The sequence below is a fragment of the Lepus europaeus genome, chromosome 18 (assembly GCF_033115175.1).
Source record: "Lepus europaeus isolate LE1 chromosome 18, mLepTim1.pri, whole genome shotgun sequence".
In the NCBI taxonomy this organism is placed as follows: Eukaryota; Metazoa; Chordata; class Mammalia; order Lagomorpha; family Leporidae; genus Lepus; species Lepus europaeus.
The window spans coordinates 503,655-517,718 of NC_084844.1; the positions used below are offsets into that span (position 1 = coordinate 503,655).

General features: G+C 49.9%; 1 protein-coding gene across 3 annotated transcripts in view; it reads left to right on the forward strand.

Moving 5' to 3' along the window:
• The window catches only part of WDR45B (WD repeat domain 45B), a 29,169-nt gene extending 15,482 nt beyond the window's left edge, over positions 1–13,687 (forward strand). For 2 of the 3 annotated variants that reach the window (XM_062175448.1, XM_062175449.1), the window contains 7 exons: positions 3,762–3,849; positions 5,154–5,248; positions 7,237–7,427; positions 9,830–9,915; positions 11,033–11,134; positions 11,920–12,041; positions 12,424–13,687. In XM_062175448.1, the coding sequence (XP_062031432.1) occupies positions 3,762–3,849; positions 5,154–5,248; positions 7,237–7,427; positions 9,830–9,915; positions 11,033–11,134; positions 11,920–12,041; positions 12,424–12,530 (791 nt within the window). In that variant the 3' untranslated portion in view covers positions 12,531–13,687. The remainder of the gene's footprint in view (positions 1–3,761; positions 3,850–5,153; positions 5,249–7,236; positions 7,428–9,829; positions 9,916–11,032; positions 11,135–11,919; positions 12,042–12,423) is intronic. The other variant, XM_062175450.1, reaches the window with a different exon arrangement.
• The last annotated feature ends 377 nt before the right edge of the window (positions 13,688–14,064 follow it).

The following is a 14,064-nucleotide window of genomic DNA, read 5'->3' on the forward strand; positions in this document are numbered from 1 at the left end:
ACTTGAGTGCAGGGGCCCAAGCACTTGGGCTGTCTTCTGCTGGGAGCTGGATCAGAAGCAGAGTAGCCAGAAGTTGAACCAGGTATTGTGAGAGGGGTGTGGGTATCTCAAACAGCAGCTTGACCTACTGCATAATTTCTTAAATGTTTAGTTAGGAGTTACCAGTGTCACATCTGGGTCTAGTGCTTTAAGTCTGTGGAAGTACTAATTACTGACTCAGTTTCTTTAATAGCCATAGGCCTGTTTACCTTGTTTATTACTAAAGGTAATTTTAAAATTTATTTGAAAGGCAGAGTCAGAAATGTGGGGAAAGACAGATCTTCCATCCGCTTGTTCACTCCTCATATGGCCCCAACAGCTGGCTGGGCTGGACCAGAGCCAGGAGCTTCTGGGTCTCATGTGGATAGGGACCTAAGGACTTGGGCCATCTTCCGCTCCTTTTCCAGGCCATGGCAGGAAGTGGAGCAGCCAGGAGTTAACTGGTACCCATGTGGTTTGCTAGTGTTGCAGGCGATAGTCTTGCCTACTATGTCACAACGCCAGCCCCTATAATTAATTATTTTTAAAGATTTTATTTATTTATTTGAGAGGTAATGTTACAAAGAGAGCAAGAAACAGAAAGGTCTTCCATCTGCCAGTTCACTACTCAAATGACTTCAACGGCCAGAACTGAGCTGATCCAAAGCCAGAATCTAGGAACTTCTTCTGGGTCTCCCATGTGGGTACAGGGGCCCAAGGACTTGGGCCATCTGCTGCTTTCCCAGGCCATGGCAGAGAGCTGGATCAGAAGAGGAGCAGCTGGGACACAAACCAGTGCCGATATGGGATGTCGGTGCCACAGGCAGAGGTTTAGCCTAGTATGCCACAGTACCAACCCCTAAAAGTAATGTTTAAAAAAAGAATTCATTCTGGGAGCCAGCACTGTGGCATAGCAGGTAAAGCCACCACCTATGGTGCCAGCATCTCATATGGGTGCTGGTTTGAATTCCAGCTGCTCCACTTCCAATCCAGCTCTCTGCCATAGCCTGGGAAAGCAGTGAAAAATGGCCCAAGTCCTTAGGCCCCTGCACCCAAGTGGGAGACCCATAAGAAGCTCCTGGCTTCAGATCGGCTCAGCTCTGGTGTTGCGGCCATCTGGGGAGTGAACCAGCAGATGGAAGACCTCTCATTTTCTCTCTGCCTCTGCCTATCTGTAACTCTGCCTTGCAAATAAAAAATCTCTTTTAAAAAATCAGTCTGATTAGCATTTTTAGATTAAAAACATTTTTAATAATGTCAAAGTTACTTCTTAAATTTACTGTTAGTATTTTAGTTACAAAGGAAGGCCGGTGCCGCGGCTCAGTAGGCTAATCCTCCGCCTGCGGTGCTGGCACACCGGGTTCTAGTCCCGGTCGGGGCGCCGGATTCTATCCCGGTTGCCCCTCTTCCAGGCCAGCTCACTGCTATGGCCCGGGAAGGCAGTGGAGGATGGCCCAAGTGCTTGGGCCCTGCATCCCATGGGAGACCAGGAGAAGCACCTGGCTCCTGGCTTTGGATCAGCACGTATGCACCAGCTGTAGTGCGCTGGCCGTGGCGGCCATTGGAAGGTGAACCAACGGCAAAAGGAAGACCTTTCTGTCTCTCTCTCTCTCACTGTCTACTCTGCCTGTCAAAAAAATAAAAAAAATAATAATTACAAAGGAAGCTATATAGTGTTGAAATATAAAAAAAATCTAGCATCTTTGGTTTATGAAAAAGAGGATTGAGGCTTGCTTTGTGGTGCTGTGTGTAGGTTCAGCTGCCACTAGGGATGTCCACATCTTATATCGGAGTGCCTGGGGTCAAATCCCACTTCCATTTCCAATCTAGTTTCCTTCTAATGTACGTCCTGGGGGGCAGTGGTGATAGCTCAGATACTTGGGTCTCTGACACTCACGTGGGAGGCTGATGGAATTCCTGGATGGTGGCTTCAGCCAGGACCAGTCCTGGTTGTCGTGGGCATTTGGGAGTGAACAGTGGATACAGCGCGTGTGTGTGTGTGTGTGCGCGCGTGCGTGTCTGCCTTTCAAGCAGATAAAAATACATAAATAAAACATTAGAGAAATGATAGAACGAGATTGGGGGAACTTGGCATTGCAGTAGATTGAGGACGTTGTAACTGGAGCTGTTTGATGGGCACCTCTTCTGTGTAGTAAGGAATTGAGGGGACAAGCAAAGAAGTCATAGTTTATACATCAGGGACTTTATTAAAAGATAAACATAAAATCCCGGCGTGAAACATTTTTATTCATTTTGTTTGTATGAAGCTGCATTTTATTTGAAAACCCACCTACTTTTTCTGACATGTATTTTAACATTGCGAACAAAACAGAGCCCTGTGCACAGAACGTTGAAGATAGCCAGGGCTCTGTGCCGTGGCTGTGGCTCTCCGGCCTGCGTGAGTGCAGCAGGGAGACAGCCCAGGCGTGGCACCTGGCCACGTCCTGTGCTCCGGAGCATGAGTCGTGCTGCGACTGTGGTGCTGGGTTGTGGCTTTTTCAGGAATTTCTGAACGTGGAGTTGATCTGGACCTTGTCATCTGCAGGAGTCCATCGTGGCCTGCTTTTTGGTGCTAGGTTGAGGAACCAAAGGAAGTGCAACTTGAGTGGTTTCAGAAATTCTAGAGTACAAAGTGCCTGTTGCCAGGAAGTGAGGTAGCTGCACTGAGTGATTGTCCCTCTGGCTGACAGGTGACGTTCAGCATTCTTTGAGAATAATAGTGCAGTGTTTGTTCAATGAAGAGACAAGGTTGACGGAATAAACACAAAATTGTTTCGCTTTTGAATGGTCATGAATTCTAGTTACTTCTTGAACACTACGTAGATACGACGTTCCTCAGTGATAAGTTGAGTAGTTCTGTGTGCTTGTGTCACATAATCTTTTGACTTGAAGTTTAGGTCCCTTAGTCCATTCTGGAAAAAATTCACATCTAGATTTAACCTCAGAGACACACGTCGTGTCTTCAGGACCTGTAGGCAGAATTGTCAAAATTTCTCTGCCGCCTTTGCCTGTGACCTGACTGTTGAGGAAGACTGACTTCCACACCTCATGCCCCACTTAGAGAAGATAGGAAGCACTGGGCTGGTGGGCACTCTCACCCTTGAAGATCACCTGTGAGTGACCTTGGCCCTTGGGACACGAACTACTGCTGCATCCTAACGTGGGGCATTGCAGTGGAGCAGGAGAGCAAAACCAAAGGGACTTCTGTCCCTGAAGAGCAGGAATGACCAGCGAGAGTGGGTGGAGTTGGCGCAGTTGGGAGCCTGGGTTTTGTCTGTCTGATTTTGCTGTGGAAGTTCTTGGTACAGGTGTGTCTCTAGCACCTGGAGATCTCTTTGGCACAATCATGTTGAACCGGGAAGAGCGGGGAGAAGCAGATGCTTTCCTGAAGTAACCCATCACGGATTAGGAGTGAGAAGACTGGGAGCCGGGCTGTGTGTGCCTGTGTGCACACACTGAGACAGGGTGGACATGGGCGTCCCGCGAGGGGAAGGGGTGGAGGCAGCAGGTGAGCACCCGGCCATCAAGAAGAGTTCTGAGCAGGGGAGGCAGGCGTCTAAGGGGTCATCCCTGGCACAGCCCCGTGAGCCTGACCACGTCCCAGGCCTCCCAGGTGCAGGGGTTTGGGTGTTAAGCGGTGGGACAGTGCCTGCGGTAGGGCGAGCCGCCAGCTCACGTCCTGGTGGCGTCCCCGTGCCCCGGCGCTGTGACCTGTGATCACGACCAGTTGTTTGCCGTTTCAGTGATGATATGGGACGACCTGAAGAAGAAGACTGTTATTGAAATAGAGTTTTCCACAGAAGTCAAAGCGGTCAAGTTGCGGCGAGATCGGTAGGTCTGGTGCCAATGCTGTTTAAAGGTGGGATTTGGCTTCCTCTAAAGATGAAATGGTTTTCTGAAGGGAACTGTTGAGGAAACGAGGTGATGAGATGCTGATGAGAGCAGGCGTCTGGCCTCTGGTGGTGAGGACGCCTGTGGACAGCACTGCAGAGCCTGATCTTGACCTCTGCCTCTCGCCCGAGAGTTCCCTTTCCTACGAACGGAGCCCCAGCAGGGGCAGTGATGGCTCAAGTGATTGGATTCCTGTCGTGAAAGTAGGAGACCCGGATTGAGTTCCTGGCTCCTGGCTTGGCCTGGCCCAGCCCTGGCTTTTTTGATCATTTGGGGAATGAACTAGCAGATAGGAGATCTCTCTCTGTCTCTGTGCCTTTCAAATAAAATAAAAAAATAAATAATATTTTAAAAACAAAGGTGATGACTATTGTCTGTGATCCGAAGGTGTAGTGAGGACTGAGGCCGGCAGGGTCATGGTTCCCAGGCTCCCTTGAGGGGCAGTTCTTGGTGGGCGTGGGTGACTCCAGGAGCGCTGTCCCATCTGGCAGGTGCAGTGCTGAGCCCTGAGGTGCTTCCCTGTCCCATGCACTGTCTTCCGTGCATGTTTTCAATGGGAAAGTATAGGAGAATCTGGAAGCTACTTGGAGGAGAGGTTGTGGCTCACCTGCTGAAAGAAGTCTGTTTCTCTCCTAAATGCCGTGGTGGCATTGGGGAAACTGTAGATTTGTCCAGACGCTGGGCAGCATTTAGCAGAGCTCCGTGCATTTAGGTTTTAACTTGATGTGATTTCTGTGTTCTCACAAGTCCCATTTGTCAGCCGGAGGAGGGCCAAGAGGCCAAGCAGGGTAAACAGATGGGAGCCCTGTCGTCCCTGTTCTCGTGTGGCTTATTTCTAGTAACCTCAGTTTTCACACGACCTTAGTAATGTACCTGCTTGAGTCACATCAAGGACCTTTTACTTTGAAACTAGTATTAAGACATCTAGAAGAGAATATGTAGAAATCACATTTCTGCCATCTGTTTGTCTCCTCCAGATGAGATGTTTGATGATGACGTCTCTGAACCTCAGCAAGTTCTGAGGCAGAGGAGCTCCCTGGGGGTGAAGCACCCACTTGGGCTTGCCTCCAGGGCACCCTGTGGAGCTGTTTCCGAAGGCCCCTCTTGCATAGGCCTGCGATGTGGGAATGAGCTTTTCACATGCGATGTTTTCAGTGATTGAAGTTTCAAAACAATAACAGAAATCACAATGTTTGACTGTCACGTTTGAGGACAGTAGCTCTGATTCTTGTTTTTCTTTGCAGAATTGTGGTGGTTTTGGATTCCATGATTAAGGTGTTCACGTTCACACACAATCCGCATCAGTTGCATGTCTTTGAAACCTGCTATAATCCGAAAGGTGAGAAATGTGGAGAAAGTGGTCCATGGGGGGATGCAGAGCCCTCCTGGGTGCCCCTGTCCCCTGAGTGGGTTCTGGTCTGAGCAGTGTCTCCCTGGTTTGAGCGGTGAACACACTGGGGACATTGGGTCTTCCCTCTTTGCTGCAACTCACTTCTGAGATTCATCTCACTTGAGTCTGTGCTGGCTCTTTTCCTTCTCCCTCCCCCAGTGACTTCAGTCATGTAGGAATTTGAGGTAAACCCAGGAACCCATAATTTTGTGTAGCTCTCGGCCTGTTTCCACTTGGGAGCCACTGAGTTCTGGTCTTGGTGGTGCTCTCTTTTCTTCTGATTTGGAGGGATTGCTTTTGGCTACTTTGTTACTTGTATCATCTTTCTATCTTTTTAAAATGTTGGGTCCCCCCCCCCCCCAGTTCCAAGAAGTTTATATAAAGTGCTTATTTTAAGAATATCCTGATACATTTTAATAATTATAAGACATAGAACGTCCCATCACCTGGAAGTTTTACCAGGCACCTGACTCCCTAGTTTTGCCTCTGCCGATGTATTTGGATAGTTCTTTTCCTCAGACAGTTCTGAGATTTCTCCAGGTTTGTTGTGTAGATTACTGTTCTGCTTGTTTTGAAAGCTGAGCACCATATTCTGTCATGTGGGTCTACCACCACCGCTGTTTATCTGTTTGCCCATTTCTTGGCTTTCACGAGTGAAGGCTGCCGTGAATCTTCCGGTGCCTGCTCTCTGCGAGTGTGTTCAGCCCTGGAACACAGAGGCTGAGCCTGGCTTCCTGCCCCGTGGCCACTGTGGCCAGCGTGTCTCGGGTGTCAGACACTTCTCTGAGAGTGGTGATGGTGAGCATCTTCCTCAAATACCTGTTTGTGATCACAAAACTGCTTTTGGAAGTGTCTCTTCAGATTTTCTGCCCACTTTTAATTGATTGTTTATCTCAATGCTGAAATTTAAGGGTTCTTTACATAGTTTAGTTAGAGCCCTTGTCAGATACACGCTTGTATCTTTTCAGCCTGTGATGTTTTTCATATCAAAGATGCTTTTATGCTTCCCTCTGAAGTTCAGTTGCTGGAGATCTTAAGTCTGTGGTTCGTTTCAGGTTAATTTTTGTAGATGGCATGTGGCAAAGACCTAGGTTTGTGTTTTTTGTTTTTGTTTTTTTGTATGAATCTGAAATTTTGGGTTCCATTTGTTGAAAATAAGACTGCTTCTTTGTGAGATTGCCTGGTGCCTTTGTTGGATCAGGTGAGAATGTTTCTCCTAGACTGTAGATTCTGCTCAATCCCTTGTGTTTTTGTCCTCAGGCCACGCTGCCTTGATTTCTGGAGCTTCAGGGTAAACTTTGAAATTAAAATTAGCTAACTGAGTCCTCCAGTCTTATCCTTACCTTACTTTTTTTTTCTTTTCTTTGCTATTCTAAGACCTTTGTTTTTACTTGGGATCCTTGTATCAGCTTGTCTGTGTGTTCACAGGAGTTGCTGGTTTTGTCTGTGAGAGGCTGTGGGGGGGTTAGACACTGGCAGTACCGAGCCTTTCAGCCTCACGGCAGCTGGCTGTCAGGGCTTTGCTTTGCCTTCGCACCGCGTGTGTCTCTTGCATTGGTCTTGACGTCTGGTATGTTTATTCCTGTGTAGTCTGGAGTTCTTTTGCTATTGTTTGGGTTTCTGTGCTGTGGTTAATGGTGTAGTTTTAAAGTTTTACAATTTTTGCACTGTGTTCTCAGTTTGGCACAAATAGAAACAGGCAGTTGATACAATGTGTCTGTTAGCAGAGTATTCTGTGGTCTCATGGGAGGTAGCTCTGTGGCCCTCTGCCATCTTTACAGTGAAGTCTTTACACTGATTTGTGGTTTTGATGTAAATGGTGAAAACCCGTGAGTAATTATTTTTTGCTGAGGACTCGAGGGCAGAATAGATCTTGGTTGTGAGAAATCAGAACCGTTGAAGGAAGTGATCAGTTGTCACTTTCTGTCTCTGTCTAGGCCTCTGTGTCCTGTGTCCCAATAGTAACAACTCCCTCCTGGCCTTCCCGGGTACACACACGGGTCATGTTCAACTTGTGGACCTGGCCAGCACCGAGAAGCCGCCCGTGGACATTCCCGCACACGAGGGTGTCCTAAGCTGCATTGCTCTCAACCTGCAGGGAACAAGAATTGCAACTGCATCTGAAAAAGTAAGCTTGTGCCCCTCACCTGTTGAAGCTGTGCTCCTGAGTGCTCGGGCTCTCACCGTCTTGACCCGCACAGGTGGCCAGCTGGCCCCAGCTGGCCCATACCCCAGCAGTTACTTCATCTGAGGGGTGGCTAGGCCAGGGCATCACAAACTCCGTGGTAAGCCGCCAATGGATATGTTGTAAAATATCATAAAATTAAATTACTAAAAGTCAAAGAGATGTTGGAATCAGCAGATGTAAAATTGCTCTGTTATATTGTCATTAACATTCCAGAACCACTTGGTTTCTGTGCTGTTTTCTCTCTCTCTTTTTTTTTTTTTTTTTTTTTGGACAGGCAGAGTGGACAGTAAGAGAGAGAGACAGAGAGAAAGGTCTTCCTTTTGCCGTTGGTTCACCCTCCAATGGCCGCTGTGGCCGGTGCACCGCACTGATCAGGAGCCAGGAGCCAGGTGCTTCTCCTGGTGTCCCATGAGGTACAGGTCCCAAGGACCTGGGCCATCCTCCACTGCCTTCCCGGGCCAAGGCAGAGAGCTGGCCTGGAAGAGGGGCAACCGGGATAGAATCCGGTGCCCCAACCGGGACTAGAACCCGGTGTGCCGGTGCCGCAAGGCGGAGGATTAGCCTGTTAAGCCACGGCGCTGGCCTGTGCTGTTTTCTTCACAACTTGGTGTCTAACAACCTAGAACTTTTCTTTCCTGCCTATGCTTCTTCATTGAATCCCCACCAGGTTATAATTTAAGATATTGGCCATAGAGTATCCTTTAGTTTGCCTGATGTGAGAAAGGCTGTTACAGTTTTTAAAAATAATTTTAAATCTGGGATTCTCCCCCTTCCTTGAGCCTGAATTAATTCAGCTATTCATTTATTGTTTAAAAAAATTATTTATTTATTTATTTGAAAGCGTTAGAGAGGTAGAGACAGAGAGAGGTCTTTCATCTGCTGGTTTACTCCCCAAATGGCTGCAAAGGCCGGAGCTGGTCTGATCCAAAGCCAGGAACTTCTTCTGGGTCTCCTTTGTGGGTGCAGGGCCCCAAGCACTTGGGCCATCTTCTGGTTTCCCAGACCACAGCAGAGAGCTGGATCAGAAGTGGAGCAGCCAGGACTCAAACTGGCGCTCTGATGTGGGATGCCAGCGTCTCAGGCTTATCGCACTGTGTCACAACGCTGGTCCCGGAATAAACTTATATATGAATTCGTAAATAGGGCTCTTCCACACTTTTAGTGAATTTTGTTTTCTTATTTTTACCTTTAGGTTCTCTATCTCTGGCCCCCTCCTATTCTGATTTTGACAACAATGACAAAAACAGAACCCTCAGTGTAAAACACAGGGTGTGTGTCCTCTTCTACTTCCAGACTCCTCTGTCCCCCAGCTCAGCCAGTCAAGGTCTGATTGCGCCAGACCTTACCGTGTTGGTGCAGACCGCCCACCCCACCAGGTCCATTGAGTGGCTCAGCTCTGTTGCTGGGAAAGCTCCGGACAGTCGTTAGAAGCGAGACTGCAGGTTCTGGAGTTCGGTGTGTTCCCGGACTGTCACGTGTGCTTTCTGGTTATGTTGTGTAGCCGTAGCAGCCACAGCCCTGGTCAGCCCCTCTGGTGCAAGGGGCACAGCCAGGGCCCCGCAGTGCCTGAGCAGTTACATGAGGGGTTCAGCTCCTTATACAACAGGCTTCTGTGAACTGATGTTACCCAGCTACAGGCGGCGTAAGTGGAGGCAGCCGGAGCTGTGGTGTCTGGAATGCCAGGTGTATTCACACACTTTGAGCCTAGGAAGGTTTGTTGGCGAGAGCACCTGGAAGGTGTCCCCAGCTGTGCAGTCACTGTGCAGTGTGTCCTCCTCGCCGCTCACATGCCAGCCTCCCCAGTGCACCCTAGGAGCGGAGCAGAGTGTTTGTTCTAGTGGATCTGTCAAAGCTTTCCACAAAAGCTGTCGCAATTCACCTTCCTCCAAGCTTTCAGGATCAGCCTAGGAATCTCCTTTATGGGGAAAATGTTAAAGAGACCCCAGGTTCCCCCCTGAGCACACGGCGCTGTGTGTATCTAGGAAGTGGACACAGCTGGCGTGGCTGGCTGGGGGTCATGTCACTGCTATGGCACTTCTAACTCAGGTGACGTCTGGACAAGGAACAGGCCTGCCTCAGACAAGGGACTGGCTGGCCCTGGGGTCATTTGGGGTCATCTCAACAGGAGGTTGTCTCCTTGACCCTGGCCCTGTGCTCTGAGAGCTGGAGCTACCAGCTCATTCTCAGTACAGCTGTGGGTGAACATAGGAGGGAAATGTTGAATTTTAGACAATGAGGGGAGTTTGGGAAAGGGTGGTGTGGGCTTACAGATGTGTGAATTTAAAACATTTCAAAAGCAAAGGTATTATATTGATAATGAAACGCTTCACTGTTTTTCAAAGGGGACCCTTATAAGAATATTTGATACTTCATCAGGGCATTTAATCCAGGAGCTACGGAGAGGGTCTCAAGCAGCAAACATTTACTGGTAAGGGCATGTGCAGCTTCCCCAGGGAGGAGCTGCTCTGGGTTGGGGGCGGGGAAATAGGCCTGCATGGTTTGGGTAGGGAGGGGAGACTGCAAAGCGTGTTAGATTTCTGCTCTTTTTATTGCTAATCCTAACTTTTTATTATGGGAAACATGGAAAAATAGAAGAAATATTACAATTAACTGGCATTGACCCATCATCCACTCAGTGTTTATTAACGCTTGCCAGTTTTAGTTCATGCTTTGCCTCCTTCCTGGCTTTCTCTGGCAGTGTTTTCAGGCAAGAGCCCTGCTGCCTGGTCAGCCCTGCTGCGAGAGTGGTCGTGTCCAGTGGGTGTCTGCAGAGCTGTGCAGGCCTGCCTGGGCACAGTTTCCTGCCGCGGCCGTGGCCAGGAGGCCTTATGCTCCCTCTTGCCCCGGCTTCTGCGGCTGTTGAGTAATTTGTGTAGCGGATTTCTCTGCTCTCGACGGAGAATTCACGTCCAGGACCGGTTACAGGGCTGAGATTCTCACCTCTGGGAGAGCCAGCTCTGAGCGGCTCCGGAGGGTGAGCTGTGGAAAGGCGTTCCTTCTCCCTGGGCATATCCCAGTGGTAGCTCCATCTGTGGGCACAAGCACGCTGGGTTGTGCCTGTGGCCTCGACCGCCTGGTTCCATGGTGGAAGCTGTTGTTGGTCTTGAAATTGCTGCATGCTTTTTAAGATTTTTTTTTTATTTGAAAGGCAGAGTTAGAGAAACAGACAGCTTCCATCTGCTGGTTCACTCCCCCAGTGGCTGCAACGGCCAGAATTGGGCTGATCTAAAGCCAGGAGCCAGCAGCTTCTTCCGCGTCTCCCACGTGGGTGCAGGGGCCCAAGCACTTGGGCCATCTTTCACTGCTTTCCCAGGCCTTGAGCAGGGAGCTGGATCAGAAGTAGAGCAGCTGGGACTTGCACCAGCACCCGTATGGGATGTGGGTGCTGCAGACAGCAGCTGAACCTGCTACCCCACAGCACTGGCCCCAAAATAGCTACCTTGAACAGGGAGGAATGAGGCTTCTGGGGCTCGAACAGGCTGGCCGAGTCGTGGGTCTTGTGTGCATGTGCACTACACCCGAGCTTCGTCTGGTTTTCTTTGCAGCATTAACTTCAATCAGGACGCTTCCCTCATCTGTGTGTCCAGTGACCACGGCACAGTGCACATCTTTGCAGCCGAAGATCCCAAAAGGAATAAACAGTCTAGGTGGGTCTGAGGGCTGGGCGGCAGGGAAGCCCAGAGCTCAGATGTTGGAAGGTGTAGCATTTTGTAAGATTTGAAAATCAGTGCACATTGATAGGAAAACAGCGGCATCGTGCTACCTACTGTGCCCTCGTCAGTTCAGCAGGACTTGTCTGAGGAGCAGCCAGGCGTGTTTCTGATGATTGAGAACAAAGTCCTGAACTCGGGTGGTTTCCCATATGTTTGCTGCACCCAGGAAGGTGATATAGTGGCAGGAGAAACCTATGCTGTTTTTATTATGAAACCATTTCTAAGGACTTGGTTTGTTCATGTGAGAAAAGATTAAATGCAAAAATAGAATTTTAAAGAAATCATTGAGACTAGAACTATATCAGATTTATTTTATTTGAAAGAGTTAGAGAGAGGTAGAGACAGAGACATCTTCCATCTGTTGGTTCACTCCCCAAATGGCTGCAGTGGCTGGAGCTGAGCCGATCCGAAGCCAGGAGCTTCTTCCAGGTCTAACACATGGGTGCAGGACCCAAGCACTTGGGCCATCTTCCACTGCTTTCCCAGGCACATTAGCAAGGAGCTGGATCGGAAATGGAGCAGCCAGGACTCAACCTGGCATCCATATGGGATGCTGGCACTGCAAAACGGGGCTTTAACCTGCTATGCCAGACCACTGGCCCCAGAGAGCTTTTAAAATTTTTAACAGCATTCTAGGCTCAGGCAGGTGACTTTGCTGTGGCTTTTTAACTTTGTTTTGCAAATGCAGCCACTCTTTGTTTTCTTCCCTGTCCTCACAGTTTGGCATCAGCCAGCTTCCTTCCAAAGTACTTCAGCTCCAAATGGAGTTTTTCCAAGTTTCAGGTCCCCTCAGGCTCTCCATGCATTTGTGCCTTTGGAACAGAGCCCAACGCTGTCATTGGTGAGTGGCCCTTGCTGGGGGTCCTGGTACAGTCAGGCATGCTGTCCCCAATCCCCTCTCCTTTCTCTTGAAGGCTCTGTGGCCATCTCAGGGGTGATCAGCTCTGGCCTCACCCCTCCTGGGTGTCCGCAGGCAATCGCTGGGGCGGGTCATTGGACTTTCATGGGGATGACCAAAGAACGTTGTTTCCCTGTAGCCAGCACTAGTTGGCCCAACGTAAGCCCGGGCACAGTTGGACGTTAGGCTGTGTATGCGCTCAGTACGGAAGTGGGGGTCCCTGACGAGACTGGCAGGAGCCACTTGCAGTTCAGCTCAGTGAAGCCTGTTTGCTTGTGACTTTGAGGGGAGGGCAGGTGTCTGAAATGGTGTCCTTCTGTCCCAGCGATCTGCGCAGACGGCAGCTACTACAAGTTCCTGTTCAACCCCAAGGGGGAGTGCATCCGCGATGTCTATGCACAGTTTCTCGAGATGACTGACGACAAACTGTGACTCACCAGTGAGCCAGCACCTGCCGCCCCTCAGGCTCCTGGGGCTGGTGCAGTGCCCTGGGGGCCTCGTGGGTAAGGGGCTGCAGGCACTGCCCAGGGGCCTTGGTCTCGAAGCCATTTATGGTTGTCTGCTTCCCATTTCCAGTATTCGGTAGACACTCAGTGGCACTGAGCAGCCCGGCTGACCACGGCTGCTACCTTTAGTTCAGCTGTGATGTTAGCTGCAGAGGCTCTACCACCACTCCCACCCACGGGCTCCCTGCAAGCCCAGGGACTGGGCTGAGCGGCCGACAGCTGGAGGCTGTGTCTGCCAGGGTCCGTCGTCTCTGCCAAGTCGGCCGTGGGGAAAGGAACGCGAGTGTGACGTCAGCTCTTCCATCACACGGGTTTCAGCAGAGTAAGAACACCAGCAGCTCACCTTGGAAAGGAGACGGGAATCCCTTCTCCTGCCTGAGCCTGAGGAGTAATGGCCTAGCCCTGTCCAGATGACCCAGTGTGGATGTCGCCCGTTGTCGTCTTGTCCGTGCCCACACGTGGGTGTCCGTGTCTGTGTCCGAGCTGTTAGAACGCAGCCTCGAGTCTCACCCCGAGCTGAGGCCTTTGTGTCACAACAGAGCAGCCGGTCCTTGGCTGTGGGGGTGCAGTGGCCAGGTCTCCTGGCGAACTTCTGGGTCAAAATAGTGTGTTCCTCGTGGGTGGGAAACCAAGTACCACATAGACCCGAAGTTAGTCCTGGAGGGCTGGAGGGAGACGCTCGCCAGCTGCCGCCTGCTTCCTTTCTCCATGTTCAGCTGCAAGAATAGCTATACACTAACGTCTGGGATGAAAGGCACATGACTTTGTAGACATCGGAAACTAAAATGGGTTCTGGGCTCCACGTTGTCGATAGTATTTGAAATATATTTAATTTTCTTAAAATTCCCTTTAAAGCAGCTTAATTTTGTGGTTTTGATTTCAAGTTGCAAACATTTAAAGTCTGCATTGCAGCAAGCTCAGTTCTGCCGGTCCCTTGACTGTCCTGTAATCAGCTAACTTTGTGGATTTTGATGTAAAGTATGCATGCTACTTTTACGTGTATTTAATCATGACATTTAATTTTGCACACTTATTTGTACTATTTCTTTTAAATAAAAGTGACTAATTTTGTTGTACTCTGTACCTGGAAAGAACAGACTTGTGCATTACGAGACCAGAATGTTGGTATTCTGAGAATCTGGTTGGACTACAGGCTTCAGGAACGCCCTGCACTGAACTGGGGGTCCATGCTGTGGAGGGGGGGTGTGCTCTCCCACGGGGAGTGGGGCAAGAGGAGAACCAGGGACAGAGGCCAGGTGTGGCTCGCGGAGGGCCTGGAGAGCAGAGGTGCAGGTGGGGTCGTCGCTCACAGTTCTCACGCACCTTGTCTGTCACGCCAGCCTCCCTCCCGTGTCCAGAAGCCGCTGCTGTATTTGGGGCATTGGCTGTCCTGTGCCTCGCTTAGCCAGTGGAGCTTTGACTTGCCAAGAGGGACGTCGGAAGACCCTCCACATTTATAT